At 41.1% G+C, this 19,599-nt stretch overlaps 1 protein-coding gene across 1 annotated transcript in view; it reads left to right on the forward strand.

The window, feature by feature from the left end:
- Positions 1 to 19,599, forward strand: part of PBRM1 (polybromo 1) — a 154,888-nt gene that overhangs the window by 88,731 nt on the left and 46,558 nt on the right. The window contains 1 exon segment of the mRNA XM_017862427.1: positions 126 to 337. Coding sequence (XP_017717916.1) covers positions 126 to 337 — 212 coding nt within the window.

Raw genomic sequence — 19,599 nt, forward strand, 5'->3', positions numbered from 1 at the left:
TCTTCATAGACCTGTACAGAAATACCACTATATCAATTAAAGAAGCATTTAATAGAATTAAACATAATTGAGGTGTTTAAAAGAAACAGCTTGTGTGTCAGTGGATACTCTTGATGCCGTTATAGGACAGATTCAGAAATATATGAAGATGCGGTAGAACTTCAGCAGTTTTTTATTAAAATTCGTGATGAACTCTGCAAAAATGGAGAGATTCTTCTTTCACCGGCACTCAGCTATACCACAAAACATTTGCATAATGATGTGGAGAAAGAGAAAAAGGAAAAATTGCCAAAAGAAATAGAGGAAGATAAACTAAAACGAGAAGAAGAAAAAAGAGGTTGGTTTCTTTTCATTTTATTGAATATGAAGAAATGCACTGTCTTCTAGCTGTTCTCATAATTAGCTGTGGAAAAGAGTCCTGTTTGTATGAATGAAAACTCAGGGTATTGACTATATTAGAGTAGACACAATGAGATGGAAATATTTTTATAGTTATCAATTTGGTCATCAGACCTGGGAAAGACTGAAAGTTACCTGTGGCACAGCTGTTATCCTAGCATTCCAGGAAAAGAGTCAGTTAATTCACAAGTGTGGGGGCTTAATGCCTCTTTATATTATTGGTAGATCAAAACCTAAACAGGCCAGCTAGAACTAGAAAGCATTCTCAACAGTGAGTCCATCAAGTTTTTGCCACATCATACAGTAGCGTTGCTTTCCTCATAGATACTTTGGACCAGACAAGTAGATGATATTTTGGTTGAATCACATACCTGGAGAAAAGTTTAATTTTAATTGTATCAAACTATAAAATGTTACTTTGGGACACGTGCCAGAATTTAGAAATATTTTGATAACAGGATCTTATGATTACAAATTGGATCATTTCTGATAAAGTTCAAGTTCACATAGATTCCTAGAATATGTGACTCTAAGTTATGTTAATCTTTGGCATCAAATCTCCTGCATAGATTTTTTTCCCTTAGGCAAGAAAACAAAATAGATTGATTTGAAGCAAATTCTTATAATTGATGGCATTCTCTTCCCCAAAGAGAAGGGAAAGAAACCTAGTTGGTGAGAATAGTAATTTTGCCAGCATAGAACTAACTGCAAAACCAACAGCTTTGTCACCAAAGGAGATACATGATATACTCATTCAGGAAGATAGTGAATATATATGTGTGGGGTTTAGAGGACGGGGCGATCTGTGACTTTGCCAGCTAAAAGTGGTTGATGCAGAAATGCATGGAGTAAAGCTGCAACTTTGATGGCCCAAGGTGATGATCCAAGTTAAAGAATATTCTGAAAATTAGACATCCGTAAAAGGACTGAGATAAGCTCTCCACACATTCCCAGCCAACTGGAAACCTACACATGCTGTCGGGGAAGATGCAAAAGAACCTGGTGAAAAGCAAAATCCAAGGGGTACTTGAAAATTAACTGTGACTTTGAGTGCATCTCCCAACCTATACACAGATCTATCAGCACGTGGTACATCCTTATGGGCTTGAGGTAGTTAAGTACAACCTTCACCTAAGTCATTGGCTGTAGAAAGAGAGGAGCAACCTCTAGTGTCAAGTTTCCTAGTAGATCTATAGTGGGAGCTCCAGAGGAGAGAAGAGAAAGGGGGAGAAAAAAAGATTTGAAGACATAATGAGTGAAAACCTCTCAAATTGATGAAAAACATTAACCTACAGCTCCAAGAATTTCGAGTAAGATAAACACAAAGAAAGCCCCATTTAGATACATCATCATCAAACTGATGAAAATCTTGAAAGCAGCAACTGATTGATCACATATATGTAATTATCTGCACATTCCATCCAGGGGCCTGGGGATTGTCCAGCCCAATTGACAGTTAGTGATACCTGAGCACTTTTCCCAGCACCTGAGGTCAGGGCCACTCAATCTGCCACTACCACCACAACTGGCACCCATCTTCATGTGTTACCTGTGGGTCCAGGTACTAGCCCACCCATCATAGCCATTGCCAGTACTGGTGCAAAACATTTGGGTCCCAGAGAGTTGTCCCAGCACTGCTACTGCTTTCACCCTTGTCACATCCACTGTCCAGGGGCTCAGAAACCCACCCACCTGCTTGATCCACTGCTGCCATTCCTGGCACTCCAGCAAGCCAGCTGGAGTCCCAAGAATTGGCCTGCCTGGACCTGCTAACACCAGTGCCAGTATACACCACTCTGGTGCCCAAAGCCTGGCACACTTGACAGCCCAGTCCCCAGCAATACTTTATCACAGCCTCCACTGTCAACTACACCCCAAGCCAGGGGCCCCCACCTCCTCCCCACCCCCCACATTAGTTAGGAACTGGGCTCCACAGGAGTCAGTGACTGGCAAGCAAGCGAACATTATCCCCTGAGCTCCACTTCCTGTTAGATCAGTGGTGGCATTAGATTCTCATAGGAGCATGAACCCTGTTGTGGACTGTGTATGTGAGGGATTTAGGTTATGCACTGCTTATGAAACTCTAATGCCTGATGATCTGAGATGGAACAGTTTCATCCTGAAACCATCCCACAACCCTCATCCCTTACCCCCACAAACCCCACCCCTGTCTATGGAAAAATTATCTTCCACGAAACTAGTCCCCGGTGCCAAAAAGATTGGGGGCTGCTGCCCTAAGCTACTGAGGAAGTCATGGATACCACTGATACTGTTTACATTAAAAGGAATCATACAGAGATTACACTACTGTACACACCCAGATTCAAAACCAAAGTATCCTGCCCAACCAACACCACAGATCTATCTTCAAGGAAAAGTCCTCTTCTACGAAAGTAAATTCAGAACATTGGAAGAAGTGACTATTATAGCAGACACACATATGGTATCAATGTAAGGACACAGGAATCAAGAAATATGATACCTCCAAAAGAACCCAGTAATTCTCTAGCAATAGATTCCAATCAAAAAGTAGTTTATCAGCTGGGCACGGTGGCTCACACTGTAATCCCCACACTTTGGGAGACCAGGGCCAGCAGATCACGAGATCAGGAGTGCAAGACCAACCTGGCCAACATGGTGAAACACTGTCTCTACTAAAAATACAAAAATTAGCCAGGCATGGTGGTGTGCACCTGTAATCTCAGCTACTCGGAAGGCTGAGGCAGAAGAATACCTTGAACCCAGGAGGTGGAGGTTGTAGTGAGCCAAGATCGTGCCACTGCACTCTGGCCTGGGACAGAGTGAGACTTCATCTCAAAAACAAACAAAGTAATTTATCAAATTCCAGGAAAATAATTCAAAGTTTCATACTAAAGAACCTCAGTGAGATACAAGAGAATTCTTAGAAACAATACAAAGAAATCAGAAAAATAATTCAGGATATGAATGAGAACTTTATCAAATAGATATCATGAAAAAGAACTAAAAAATTCTGGAACTGAAGAATTTATTGAATGAAATACAAAAGATATTTGAAAGCTTTAGGAACAGACTATATTAAGCAGAAGAAAGAATTTCAGGAATTGTTGACAGGTCTTTTGAAATAGTAATAACTCAGTCAGAGAAAAATAAAGAATGAGCAAAGCTTGGTAACATAAGGGACACAATAAAGTGACCAAGTATTCAAATTTTCAGTATTCCTGAAGGTGAAGAGGAAATTTTAAAACGTTGAAAAACCTGTTTAGTGAAATAAGGGATGAAAACTTTCCAAGTGTATCAAGAAATTTAGACATCCAGTTACAGAAGAGCCAAAGATCCCCAAATAGATAAAATTCAAAAAAGTCTTCCCAATGGTACATTACTGTCAGAAGTCAAAGATAAGGAGAAAATCCTAAAAACGGTAACAGTAAAGTATCTAGTCATCTATCATGGAGTCCCCATTAGGTTATCAGTGGCTTTCTCAGCAGAAATCTTACAGGCCAGGGAGAATGGGATGGTATATTCAAAGTGCTAAAATAAAAACTGCTGGCAAAGGATACTATACCCAGGAAAATTATCTTTTGCAAATGAAGGAGAAATAAAGTCCCAGACAAGCAAAAACTGAGGGAATTCGTTACCACTAGATTGGTCCTACAAGAAATGCTTAAGGGATTCCTACATTTGGAAGTGTAAGACAGTAACTACCATCATTAAAAGACATGAAAATATAAAAACACTGGTAGAGCAAACATACAAAAAAGGAAGAGAAAAAATTCACACGTTACCCACTACAGAATATCACCAAACCTCAATGATAAACCATAAGAGAAAAACAAAGGAACAAATGATATACAGAATAACCAGAAATCAAGTAATCAAAAAACAGAAATAAGCCCTTACATATTAATAATAATGTTGAATGTAAATGGATTAACTTTCCACTTAAAAGACATAGGCTGGGCCAGGAGCAGTGGCTCATGCCTGTAATCTGAGCATTCTGGGAGGCCAAGGCAGGTGGATCACTTGAGGTTAGCAGTTCAAGACCAGTCTGGCCAATATATAGTGAAAACTCGTCTCTACCAAAAAATACAAAAATTAGTTGGACGTGGTGGCACGCGCCTGTAGTTCTAGCTACTTGGGAAGCTGAGGCAGGAGAATTGCTTGAACCTGGGAGTTGGAGGTTACAGCAAACCGAGATTGCACCACTGCACTCCAGCCTGGGCGATAGAGCGAGACTCTGTCTCTCAAAAAAAAAAAAAAAAAAAAAAAAAGACATAGACTGGCTGAATGTATTCTGAAAATATGACCCCAACTATATGGTGCCTACAAGAAACTCATCTCACCTGTGAAGACACATAGACTGAAAATAAAGAGTTATAAAAAGATATTTCATGCAAATAGAGACCAAAAGTGAGCAGGAGTAGCTTGCTTATATCAGATAAAACAGTCAAAACAGTAAAAAGAGACCAAAAAAAGGTCATTACGTAAAGATAAAGGGATCCGTTCAGCAAGGGGATCTAACAGTTCTGAGCATATATACACCCAGCACCAAAGCAGCCAGATATATAAAGGAAGTATTATTATATCTAAAGGGCAAGATAGATTGTGGTTGAAGTCCACAACCACAATAAGTAGTTGTGGACTTCACATCCCACTGTCAGCATTAGATCATCTAGACAGAAAATTAACAAAGAAACACTGGATTTAAGCTGCACTTTAGAACAAATGCATCTACCAGACATCTACAGAACATTTTATCTAACAGCTACAGAATGCAGATTTTTCTCATCAGCACACAAAACATTCTCCAGGATAGACCGTATGTGAGGACACAAAACAAGTTTCAACAAATTTTTAAAAATTGAAATTAGGCTGGGCTCACGCCTGTAATCCCAACACTTTGGAAGGCCAAGGCAGGCAGATCACTTGAGCTCAGGAGTTCAAGACCAGCCTGGGCCACATAGCAAGACCCCATCTCTATCAAAATAAATAAATTTTTAAAAAATTGAAATCATATCAATTATTTTCTCAGACCACAATGGAAGAAAACTAGAAATCAATAACAAGAGGAGCTTTGGAAACTGTACAAATACATGGATATTAAACATGTTCCTGAATGACCATTGTATCAAGGAAGAAATTTAGTAAGATAAAAAATAAATTGAAACACAACAAAACCTGTAGGATACAGCAAAAGCAGTGCTTTTTACAATAGGAAACTTTACAGCAATAAATGCCTAAATCAAAAAAGTAGAAACATTTCAAATAATCTAATGATTCACCTCAATGAATTAGAAAAGCAACAACAAACCAAACCCAAAGTTAATAAAAAGAAAGAAATAATGAACAACAGAATTCAATGAAATATGCCTAAAAAAATGCAAAGGATCAACAAAACAAGAAGTTGGTTTTTTGAAAAGAAAACAAAACTAGTAACTCACTTGCCAAACTAACCAGTAAAAAGAGAAGACCCAAATAAAATCAGAAATGAAAAAGGAGATACTAAACTCATACTAGAGAAATACAAAAGACCATTAGAGACTAACATGAACAACTGTACAGTAACAAACCGGAAAACCTACAGGAAATGGATAAATTCCTAAACACATACAGCCTGCCAAGACTGAATCAGGAAAAAGGACTAATAATAAGTCAGGAGATTGTATCACTAATAAAAAGTCTCCCAAGAGAGAAAAGTCCAAGACTGAATGATTTCATTGCCAAACTCATTCTACAAAGGCCAATATTACCCTGATGCCAGAACCAGACCAGGATGCAACAATAACAACGAAAAGAAAACTACAGTCCAGTATCCCTGATGAACATAGATGCAGAAATTCTCACCAAAATTCTTGCAATATGAATCCAACAGCAGTTTTTTATAAATACACCACAATCATGCAGGATTTATCCCAGCAATACAAGGATAGTTAAAAATATCCAAAAAACAGGCCGGGCGCGGTGACTGAAGCCTGTAATCCCAGCACTTTGGGAGGCCGAGATGGGCGAATCACGAGGTCAGGAGATCAAGATCATCCTGGCTAACCCGGTGAAACCCTGTCTCTACTAAAAAATACAAAAAAAAACTAGCTGGGCGTGGTGGCGGGCGCCTGTAGTCCCAGCTACTTGGGAGGCTGAGGCAGGAGAATGGCGTAAACCTAGGAGGTGGAGCTTGCAGTGAGCTGAGATCCGGCCACTGCACTCCAGCCTGGGGGACAGAGCAAGACTCCGTCTCAAACAAACAAACAAAAAATCCAAAAAATAAACATGATGTTTCACATTAACAGAATGAAGGACAGAAACCATATGATTATCTCAATACATGCAGAAAAAGCATTTGATAAAATTCAGCATCCCATTCATGACAGAAACTCAACAAATTAAGCATAGAGGGAACATACCTCAACAAAGGAACTGAGCACAGTGGCTCACACCTGTAATCCCAGTGGTTTGGGAGGCTGAGGTGGGAGGATCAACTGAGACAAGGAGTTTAAGACCAGCCTGGGCAATATAGTGAGATCTGACTTTACAAAACAAAAAATTAACCCGGCAGTGTGGCATATGCCTGTAATCCCAGATGGCAACTCCAGAAGCTGAGGCAGAAGGAGCCCCACGAGTTTGAGTTTCCAGTAAGACTCTGTCTGTAAAAATAAATAAATAAAGTTTTGAAACATGATAAAGGCCGTATATGACAGATCCACAGCTAGCATCATGCATGATGAGGAAAAGCTGAAAGCCTGTCTTTTTTTTTTTTTTTTTTTTTTTGAGACAGAGTTTCGCTCTTGTTGCCCAGGCTGGAGTGCAGTGGCACAATCTCGGCTCACTGCAGCCTCCTCCGCTTCCGGTTTCAAGCGATTCTCGTGCCTCAGCCTCCCAAGTAGCTGAGACTACAGGCACCTGCCGCCATGCCTGGCTGATTTTTGTATTTTTAGTAGAGACGGGGTTTCACCATGTTGGCCAGGCTGATCTCGAACTCCTAACCTCGTGATCTGCCCGCCTCCACCTCGCGAAGTGCAAGGATTACAAGCATTAACCACCATGCCCTGCCTGGAAGCCTTTCTTCTAAGAACTGGTACAGGTCAAATATCCCCACTTTCACCACTCCTATTCAACATAGTACTGCAAGAGAATCAGTCAACAGAATGAAATAAATTGGAGAAAGGAAGAAGTCAAATTGTCCCTCTCTGCTGATGATATGTTCTTATATCTAAAAAAGCCTAAAGACTTGATTAAAAAAAACTCTTCAGTCTGATAAATAAATTCAGTGACTTGGAGAATACAAAATCAGCATACTAGTAATGAGCTAGCTGAGAAAGAAATCAAGAAGGGCACTTTGGGAGGCTGAGGCGGGCAGATCACTTGACATCAGGAGTTCAAGAACAAACTGGCCACCATGGTGAACCCTCTTGTCTCTATCAAAAATAAAAAAAAATTAGCTGGGCGTGGTGATGCACACTTATAATCCCAGCTACTCAGTAGGCTGAGGCAGAAGGATCCCTTGAACCTGAGAGGCAGAGGTTGCAGTGAGCCAAGATCGTACCATTGTACTCCAGCCTGGGCAACAAGAGCGAATGTCGTCTCAAAAAAGAAAAAAAAAAAAAAATCAAGAAGGCAATCCTATTTATAGTATCCACCAAAAAAAAAAAAAAAAAAAAAAAAACCTACAAATAGTAAGGAGGTGAAAGATCTCTATAAGGAAAACTATAAAACACTGATATAAAAAACTAAAGAGGACACAAACAAATGGAGAAACCCCATGCTCATGGATCTGAAGAATTAATATCATTAAAATGAGCATACTACCCAAAGCAGTCTGCAGATTCAATCTCCAACTTCTGTCAAAGTACCAATGTCATTTTTCACAGAAATAGAAAAAAATTCAGGCCAGGCACAGTGGCTCACGCCTGTAACTCCATTTTGGGAGGCCGAGGTGGGCAGATCACTTGAGGTCTGGAGTTCAAGACCAGCTTGGCCAACATGGTGAAAACCCCGTCTCTACTAAAAATACAAAAATTAGGCCCAGCACTGTGGCTCACGCCTGTAATCCCAGCACTTTGGGAGGCTGAGGCAGGTGGATTACCTGAGGTCAGGAGTTCGAGACCAGCCTAACCAACATAGAGAGCCCCCCGTCTCTACCAAAAATAACAAAATTAGCTGGGCCTGGTGGCACATGCTTGTAAATCCCAGCTACTCGGGAGGGTGAGGCAGGAGAATCACTTGAATCCAGGAGGCAGAGTTTGCGGTGAGCCAAGATTGTGCCATTGCACTCCACCCTGGGCAACAAGAGTAACACTCCATCTCATGCCAGGTGTGGTGGCTCACACCTGTAATTCCAGCACTTTGGAGGCTGAGGCGGGCGGATCACAAGGTCAGGAGATCGAGACCATCCTGGCTAACATGGTGAAACGCTGTCTCCACTAAAAATACAAAAAATTAGCTGGGCGTGGTGGCGGGCACCTGTGGTCCCAGCTACTCAGGAGGCTGAGGCAGGAGAATGGCATGAACCTGGGAGGCGGGGCTTGCAGTGAACAGAGATCACACCACTGAACTCCAGGCTGGGCGACAGAGTGAGACTCCGGCTCAAAAAAAAAAAAAAACCTCCATCTCAGGGAAAAAAAAAAATAATATATATATATACACACACGCACACACACACACACACATTAGCTGGGCTTGGTGGCGAATGCCTGTAATCCTAATTACTGGGGAGATTGAGGCAGGAGAATCACTTGAAATCGGGTGGCAGAGGTTTCAGTGAGCTGAGATCACACCACTGCACTCCAGCCTAGGCAACAGAGCAAAACTCTGTCTCTAAGTAAGTAAATAAATAAAATTCTAAAATTTTTTTAAAATCTTAAAATTTGGATGGAACCAAAAAAAGGCCTGAATAGCCAAAGCAATCTTGAGCAAAAAGAACAAAGCTGGAGGCATCACACTACCTGACTTCAAAATATATTACAAGGCTAGAGTAACCAAACAGCACAGTATTGGTATAAAAACAGACATATAGACCAATGGAAGTGAATAGAGAATTTAGAAGGGAATCCACATATTTATAGCCAAGTGATTTTTCAACAAGGGCACCAAGAACATGCATTGCGGAAGGACACCTTCTTCAATAAATGGTGGTGGAAAAATTGAATATCCAGATGCAGAAAACGAAACAAGGCCCATATCTCTTACCATATACAAAAATCAACTCAAGATGGAGTAAAAACTTAAACGTAAGACCCAAAACTATAAAACTACTAGAAGAAAACAGAAAAGACACTTCAGGACATTGGTCTAGGCAAAGATCTTATGGCAAAAGCCTCAAAAGCACAGACAACAAAAATTGACAAATGGGGTTATATTAAACTAAAAGGCTTCTGCACAGCAAAGGAAACAAGACAGTGAAGAGACAGCCTGCCCAGTGGGAGAAAATATTTGCAAACTGTTCATCTGATGAGGGACTAATATCCAGACTATACCAGGAATTCAAACATCTCAACAATAAAAAACAATAATTGTTATAATAATCCCATTAAAAAGTGGGCAAAGAACATAAACAGTTGTTTCTCAAATGAAGGCATATAAATGGTTAATATGTGTATGATAAAATGTTCGATATGACTAATCATCAGTGCAAATCAAAACTACAATGTGATGTCACCTTGTTACCCCAGTTGGAGTGGCTGTTATTAAGAAGACAATAAGTAATAGATGTTGGCTAGGATGCAGAGCAAAGGGAACTGTTATACGTTGTTGGTAGGAATATAAATTACTACCGTTACTATGTGAAAACAGTATGGAGATTTTTCAAAATACTAAATATAGAACTACATGATCTAGCAAGCCTACTCCTAGGTGTTTATCCAAAGGAAAAGAAATTAGTATATCAAAGGGGTACCTGCACTCACGTTTATAGAAGCACTATTCACAGTAACAAAGATACGAATTCAACGTAAGTGCCCATCAATGGATGAAAGCATAAAGAAAATGTGTGTGTATATACAATGGAATATTATTTGTCCATAGCAAAAATAAAATAATGTTATTTGTAACAACATGGATGGAACTGCAGATCATTACCTTAATCGAAATATGCCAGACACAGAAAGATGGATTTTGCATGTTCTCAATTACATGTGGGAACTAAAAAAGTTGATCTCATGAAGTTAGAGAGTAGAATGATTGATACCAAAGACAGAGAAAGATGGGTGGGATAGAGATGAAAAGAGCAACAAACATGGAGTTAGAAGGTATAAGTTCTAATATTTGACAGCAGAATAGGGTGACTGTAGTTAGCAACAGTGTATTGAATGTTTCAAAGTAGCCAGAAGAGAAAACTTAAAATGTTCCCAACACATAGAAAGGATGGTTACCCCAAATACCCTGACTTGATCATTACATGTTCTATACGTGCAACAAAATGTCACATGTCCCCCATAAATATTTATATTATATATCAATGAAAAAACAAAAATTGTGGTTGTAATTAATATCACTGAAATGCACACTTTACATTGGTTCAAATGGCAGATTTCGTTATAGATTTTTTATCACAATTTTAAAATGTATTTAAAAATAATACATCCATGAAATGTTAATGTTTTGTAAAAAATATTTTCATCATATACAAGTGAAAATGACAGTAAAACATTTTTTTTTTTTTTTTGAGATGGAGTCTCACTATGTCGCCCAGGCTGGAGTGCAATGGCGCAATCTCGGTTCACTGCAACCTCTGCCTCCCGGGTTCACACCATTCTCCTGCCTCAGCCTCCCAAGTAGCTGGGACTACAGGCACCTGCCACCACACTTGGCTAATTTTTGTATTTTTAGTAGAGACGGGGTTTCACTGTGTTAGCCAGGATGGTCTCAATCTCCTGACCTCGTGATCCGCCCGCTTCGGCTGCCCAAAGTGCTGGGATTGCAGGCATGAGCCACCATGCCTGGCTGACAGTAAAATTTTTTTTTAAATTTGATTTGCATTTCCCTGACGTTTATAGTTATGTTGAGCATTTTATCATATGCCTATTGACCATCTATATGTTTATAGTTAGATAGGAAGAATAAGTTACTAGTGTTCAATAGCACTACAGACTGACTATAGTTAACAATTTATTTTATGTTTTCAAATAGCTAGAAGAGTGGATTTTGAGTCTTTTCAACATAAAGAAATGATAAATGCTTGAGATAATGAATATACTAATTACCTTGATTTGATTGTTATATATTGTGTCCATGTTTTTGAAATATCACACTGTACTCCATAAATATGTGCATTTTTTGTGTGTGTGATGGGGTCTCATTCTGTCACCCAGGTTAGAGTGCAGTAGCACGATCATGGCTCACTACACCCTCAACCTCCTGAGCTCAAGCGAGTCTCTTGCCTCAGTCTCCTGAGTAGTTGAGACTAGAGGCATATGCCACACCTGCCTTTTTTTTTTTTTTTTTTTTTTTGAGATGTAGTCTCGCTCTGTTGCCCAGGCTGGAGTGCATTGGTGTGATCTCAGCTCACTGCAGCCTCTGCCTCCCAGGTTCCAGCAGTTCTCCTGCCTAGCTGGGATTATAGGCATACACCACCACACCCAGCTGATTTTTGTATTTTTAGCAGAGACGGGGCTTTGCCATGTTGGCCAGGCTGGTCTGTAACTCCTGACCAGGTGATCTGCCTGCTTCCGCCTCCCAAAGTGCTTGGATTACAGGCGTGAGCCACTGCACCTGGCCTAATTTTTTAAATTACTTGTAGAGAGTAGATCTTGCTGTGTTGCCCAGGCTGGTTTCAAACTCCCGGGCTCAAGGGATCCTCCCTCCTCAGATTCCCAAAGTGCTGGGATTGCAGACATGAGCCACATGATTATTATATGTCAATGAAAAATAACAAAAGCCCAATAAGTGGTGGAGTATTATCCCACCGTAAAAAGGAATGCCATCCTTTTCATGCTATGTAAATGAACATTGAAAACCTTATGATAAGTGAAGTAGGCCAAACTGAAAAGGACAAATATTGTTTGATTACACTTTTTTGAAGTATATAGAATTGGCAAATTCATAGGGACAGAAAGTGGAATAGAGGTTGCAGGTTGCAGAGTGGAGAAATGGGTAATTATTGTTTAATGATTAAAGTTTCTGTTTGGTGTAATGAAAAAGTTTTGAAAATAGTTTGTGGTTATGGTTGCACAACACTAAATTATTGCCACTGAATGGTACATTTTAAAGTGGTCAGAATAACTGTTTTGTATTATATGTTTTACTACAATTATTAAAAACTAATAATGTAATATACCAAAAACCGTTGAACTTTAAATAGGTGAATTATGTGGTGTGTTAATTATATATGAGTTGTTTTCCATTCAGAGAAATATTAGAATACAAAGTTGAAGAAGTCTCCCAGAAGTAGAACAACATTGCTCTATCTCCTAATTCTTGGTATTATATATATAATTTTTAAAAGTTCTGCCAATTTTGGTGAAAACTGTTATCTAGCAACTGATTAATCAAGTAGATCCCTGTGTCATACACAGCAGATCTATAAGGTTCTTGAGAATTTTATACCAGCAGTATAAAGGAAGAAAAAGATAACTGACTGGGCGCAGTGGCTCGCGCCTGTAATCCCAGCACTTTGGAAGGCTAAAGCGGGTGGATCACCTGAGGTCAGGAGTTCGAGACCAGTCTAACCAACATTTATTTTAGTTGAAACCCTATCTCGACTAAAAATACAAAAATTAGCCGAATGTGGTGGTACATGCCTATAGTCCCAGCTACTCAGGAGGCTGAGGCAAGAGAATTGCTTGAACCTGGGAGGCAGAGGTTGCAGTGAGCCGAGATTGCACCACTGCACTCCAGCCTGGGCGACACAGTGAGACTCTCCCTAGTAGCTGGAACTACAGGCGAGTGCCACCACACAAGGCTAAGGTAGGAGGATCGCTGCATCATTTGAGCCCAGGAGTTCAGGGTTGTAGTGAGCTATGATGGTGCAACTACTCTGAAACCTGGGTGAACCCTGTCTGTAAAAAACAAAAAAAAAATCTAATCTCTCTGTCCCTTTCAGTAAACTGATAGTGTTACTGCTGGTATAAAATTCTCAAGAACTTTATAGATCTGCTGTGTATGACGCACTTGATTAATCAGTTGCTAGATAACAGTTTTCACCAAAATTGGCAGAACTTTTAAAAATTGTATATATAATACCAAGAATCAGGAGATAGAGCAAGATGGCCCAATAGAAGCCTCCACCAATTGTCCTCCCCAGGAACACCAAATTTAACAATTATCTGCACACAAAAAAGCACCTTCATGAGAACCAAAAATCAGGTAAACAATCACAGTACCTAGTTTTAACTTTGTATCATAGAAAGAGGGTAGAAAACACAGTCTTGAATTGCTGGCACCACCCTTCTCCCATACCCCAGCATCAGCTGTGTGGCACAGAGAATCCTTTTGCTTGCGGCAGTTAGAGCACAGTGATTGTGGGATTTGCACTGGAACTCAGCCGATGCGTACAGAGGAAACAGGCCGGTCCTCATCAGAGGGGAATTGTCTAGCCCAGTGGACTGGACACTTGTCAGAACTTGAGTTCCAGCAAGCCTTGCCTCTGTGTGCTAAAGGGCTCTGGAGTCCTAAATAAACTTGAAGGGACGTGTAGGCCACAAGGACTACAACTAGTAGGCAAGTCCTAGTGCTGTGATGGGCTCAGAGCCAGTGGACTTAGGGGGCACATGACATGTGAGACACCAGCAGGGTAGCCAGGTGTCATATGTCAATGAAAAATAACAAAAGCCCAAAAAATGGTATATTCGTACAATGGAATATTATCCCACCATAAAAAGGAATGCCATTGTTTTTCATGCTACGTAAATGAACCTCTGCCTCTGCCTCCCAGGTTCCAGCAATTCTCCTGCCTCAGCCTCCTGAATAGCTGGGATTACAGGCATGTGCCAACTGTAATCCTACCCCTCCCCAACCCTGGGCAACTCTGAAAGAGACTTCTTCCTTCCCCTTGAGGAGAGGAGAGGGAAGAGTAAAGAGGTCTTTGTCTTGCAGCCTAGATACCAGCTCAGCCACAGTAGGATAAGGCACTGGGCAGAGTCCTGAGGCACCCATTCCAGGCCCTAGCTCCCACACAGCGTTTCTAGACATGCCCCTGGGCCAGAAGGGAACACACTGACTTGAAGAGAGGGACCCAGTCTTGGTAGAATTCATCACCTGCTAACTAAAGAGCCCTTGGGCCCTGAATAATCAGCAGTACTAGCCAGGTAGTAGGCCTGTAGGATACATTTCTTTTCTCTTTTTTTGAGATGGAGTCTCGCTTTGTCGCCAGGCTGGAGTGCAGTGGCACAATCTCAGCTCACTGCAACTTCTGCCTCCCGGGTTCAAGCGATTCTCCTGCCTCAGCCCCCCAAGTAGCTGGGACTACAGGCGCGTACCACCAAGCCCAGGTAATTTTTATATTTTTAGTAGAAATGGAGTTTCAGCATGTTGGCCAGGATGGTCTCAATCTCTTGACCTCATGATCCGCCCACCTCGGCCTCCCAAAGTGCTGGGATTACAGGCGTGAGCCACCACGCCCAGCCACAGTCCTACAATTTATATGGAACCATAAAAGACTCAGAATAGCTAAAGTTATTTTGAGCCAAAAGAAAACTGGAGGAATCACATTACCTGACTTCAGTTTATATTACAGAGCTATATAGTATCTGAAACAGCATGGTGCTGGCATAAAAACAGACATATAGACCAATGGAAAAGAGTAGAGAACCCAGAAACAAATCCATACATCTACAGTGAACTCATTTTTGACAACAGTGCCAAGAACATACATTGGGGAAAGGACAGTCTCTTCAATAAATGGTGCTGGGAAAACTAGATATCAGTATACAGAATAATGAAATTAGCCCCCTGTCTCTTGCCTTATACAAAAATCAAAATGAACTAAAGACTTAAATCTAATACCTGAAACTATGAAGCTACTAGAATAAAACTGGACTAGGCAAAGATTTCTTGAGTAATACCCAACAGGCACAGGCAACCAAAACAGAAGTGGATAAATAGGATGACATCAAGTTAAAAAGCCTCTGCACAGCAAAGGAGACAAAGTGAAGGGACAACCCACAGAATGGGAGAAAACTATCTGCAAACTACCCATCTCACAATGGATTAGTAACAAGAATGTATGAGGAACTCAAGCAACTCCTTAAGAGAAAATCTAATAATCCAGTTAAAAAGTGGGCAAAAGACCTGAATATACATTTGCCAAAAGGAGACATACAAATGGCAAACAGGTATATGAAAAGGTGCTGAACATCACTGATCATCAGAAAAAACAATGAGATATCATCTCATCCCAGTTAAAATGGCTTTTATCCAAAAGCCAGGGCCTGATACCAGTTCCCCAGAGTTGGAGCACACAGTCTAGGAGTCCTGAGCTGAGCCTTGGCCCCCTGAAATCCTCTAGAAACTAAGCCCATCAACTGAACCCATCTTATACCACAATCAAACACCCAAAGTCATCAAATAGGATAAAAGAATGAAAAAAAAAAATAGCCAAAGGATAGCAACTTTAAAGATTGAAGGAACATTAGCTCACAAAGATGAGAAAGAACCAGCACAAGAACTCTAACTATTCAAAAGCCGGAGTGCCTTCTTTCCTCCAACATCGCAATTCAGGAAACTCAGAGAATCCCCACAAAATACTTAACAAGATCTTCTCCAAGACACATAATCATCAGATTCTCCAAGGTCAGAATGAAAGAAAAAAATGACAGGTCACCTTCAAAGGGAAGCCCAGAAGACTAACTGTGGCCCTGTCAGCACAAACCCTGCAAGCCAAGAAGAGATAGGGGGCCTGTTTTCAACATTCTTAAGGAAAAGAAATTCCAACCAGTAATTTCTATCCGGCCAAACCAAACTTCATAAGCAGAGGAGAAATAGAGTCCTTTTTCTTCAAGCAGATGCTGAGGGAATTTTTTACCACCAGACCTACCTTGCAGTAGCTCCCAAAAGAAGCACTAAATATGAAAAGGAAAGACTGTTACCAGACACTACAAAAACACACTTAAGTATATCGACCAATGACACTGTAAAGCAACCACACAAACAAGATTGCTTCCAGCTAGCAACATAATGACAAGATCAGATCCACACATATCAATACTGACCTTGAATGTAAATGGGCTAAATGCCCCAATCGAAAGAAACAGAGTGGCAAGCTGGATAAACAAGCAAGATCTAATGGGATGCTGTCTTCAAGAGCCCATCTCTCATCCCATGAGACCCATAATGACACCCATAAGCTCAAAATAAAGGGATGGAGAAAAATCTACCAAGCAAATGGAAAACAGAAAAAAGCAAGGGTTGTAATTTCAGACAAAACAGACTTTAAAGTAACAAAGACCAAAAAAGACAAAGGGCATTACATAATGGTAAAGGGTTCAATTCAACCAGAAGACTTATCCTAAATAATATATGCACACAAAACAGGAGCACCCAGACTCGTAAAGCAAGTTCTTAGAGACCTTCAGAGAGACTTACACTCCCACATAATAAAGAAAAAGGCCTGGGTACAGTGGCTCATGCCTGTAATCCTAGCACTGTGGGAGGCAAGGCAGGAGGATTGCTTGAGCCTAGGCCTTCAAGACCAGCCTGAGTAACACAGCAGGACCTCACCTCATCTCTTAAAACTCCCACGTAGGCCGGGCTCGGTGGCTCAAGCCTGTAATCCCAGCACTTTGGGAGGCCGAGACGGGTGGATCACGAGGTCAGGAGATCGAGACCATCCTGGCGAACACGGTGAAACCCCGTCTCTACTTAAAAAATACAGAAAACTAGCCGGGCGAGGTGGCGGGCGCCTGTAATCCCAGCTACTCGGGAGGCTGAGGCAGGAGAATGATGTAAACCCGGGAGGCGGAGCTTGCAGTGAGCTGAGATCCGGCCACTGCACTCCAGCCTGGGCCACAGAGCGAGACTCTGTCTCAAAAAAAAAAAAAAAAAAAAAAAAAAACTCCCACGTAATACTGGGAGACTTTAACACCCAACTGACAGTATTAGACTATCAGAGCAGAAAATTAACAATGATATTCCGGACCTGAACATAACACTGGGCCAAATGTACCTGATAGACATCTAGGGAACTCTCCACCCGAAGATGAACAGAATATGCATTCTTCTCATTACCACATGGCACATACTCTAATATCAACCACATAATTGGACATAAAACAATCCTCAGAAAATGCAAAAGAAGGAAAATTATACCAACCACTATCTTGGACCACAGCACAATAAAAATAGAAATCAAGACTAAGAAAATCACTCAAAACCATAAAATTATATGGAAATTAACCAGCCTACTCCTGGATGACTTTTGGGTAAATAATGAAATTAAAGTAGATATCAAGAAGTTCTTTGAAACGAACAAAAACAAAGACACAACATACCAGAATCTCTGGGACACAGCTAAGACAGTGTTAAGAGGGAAATTTACCACACTAAACACTCACATCAAAAAGGTAGGTCAGTGACCGGGCACGGTGGCTCATGCCTGTAACCCAAGCACTTTGGGAGGCCAAGGAGAATGGATTGCCTGAGGCTAGGAGTTTGAGACTACCCTAGCCAACATGGCAAAACCTCTTCTCTACTAAAAATGCAGAATTTGGCCAGATATGGCAGTGTATGCCTGTAGTCCCAGCTATTAGGAAGGCTGAAGCACAAGAATCACCTGAACCCAGGAGGTGGAGGTGGCGGTGAGCCGAGATTATGCCAGCGCACTGCAGCCTGGGTGACAGAGCTAGACTCTTGTTTTTTGTTTTTTCTAAAAAAGCTAGAAAGATCTCACATTAACAACCCAACTTTGTAACAGAAAGAACTAGAAAAGCAAGAGCAAACCAATCCCAAAGCTAGCAGAAAAAAAGAAATAATCAGAATCAGAGCTGAACTGAAGGAGACTGAGACAGGAAAACCATTCAAAAGATTAACAAATCTAGGAGTTGGGTTTTTGAAAAAGTTAGTAAGATGGTCCGCTAGCTAGACTAATGAAAAGAGAGAAAATCCAAGTAAACACAATTAAAAACAACAAAGCGGATATTGCCACTGACCCCTCAGAAATAAAAATAATCAGGAGATACTACTATGAACACCTCTGTGCACACAAACTAGAAAATCTAGAAGAAACAGATAAATTCCTGAACACATACACCCTCCCAAGGCTGAAACCAGGAGGAAATTGAATCCCTGAACAGACCAATAACAAGCTCTGAGATTGGATTAGTAATGTATAGCCTAGCAACCAAAAAAGGCCCAGGACCAGGTGAATTCACAGCCAGATTCTACCAGATGTACAAAGAAGAGCTGGTACCATTTCTACTGAAACTGTTCCAAACAACTGAGGAGGAGGGACTCCTCCCCAGCTCGTTCTTTGAGGCCAGCTCAGCATCTTGATACCAAAACCTGGCAGAGACAACAGAAAAACTTTAGGCAATATCCTTGATGTTCATTAATGCAGAAATCCTTAAGAAAATAACTAGCAAACCAAATCCAGCAGCCCATCAAGTAGCTAATCCACCATGGTTAAGTAGGCTTTATCCCTGGGATGCAAGGTTGGTTCAGCATGTGCAAATCAGTAAGTGTGAATTCATCACATTAAAAGAACTAAAGATGGCCAGGTATGGTGGCTCATGCCTATAATCCCAGCACTTTGGTAGGCCGAGATGGGTGGATCACCTGAGATCAGGAGTTCAAGACCAACCTGACCAACATGGTGAAACCCTGTCGCTACAAAAATTAGCCAGGTGTGGTGGTGCGCACTTGTATTCCTAGCTATTTGAGAGGCCGAGGCAGGAGAATCACTTGAACCCAGGAGGCAGAGACTGCAGTGAGCCAAGATCGCACCACTGCACTCCAGCCTGGGTGGCAGAGCAAGACTCTATCTCAAAAAAAAAAAGAAAAAAAAAAACCCTGGTGTGGTGGCTCATGCCTGTAATCCCAGTACCTTGGGAGGCCGAGGCGGGTGGATCATAAGGTCAGGAGTTCAAGACCAGCTTGGCCAAGATGGTGAAACCCCATCTCTACTCAAAATATAAAAATTAGCCTGGCACGGTAGTGGGCACTTGTAATCCCTGCTACTTGGGAGGCTGAGGCAGGAGAATTTCTTGAACCTGGAAGGCAGAGGTTGCAGTGAGCCAAGATGGTGCCACTGCATTCCGGCCTGGGCATCAGAGCAAGACTGTATCAAAAAAAAAAAAA

The sequence above is a fragment of the Rhinopithecus bieti genome, unplaced genomic scaffold (assembly GCF_001698545.2).
Source record: "Rhinopithecus bieti isolate Rb0 unplaced genomic scaffold, ASM169854v2 scaffold_64314, whole genome shotgun sequence".
NCBI classification, from domain to species: Eukaryota; Metazoa; Chordata; class Mammalia; order Primates; family Cercopithecidae; genus Rhinopithecus; species Rhinopithecus bieti.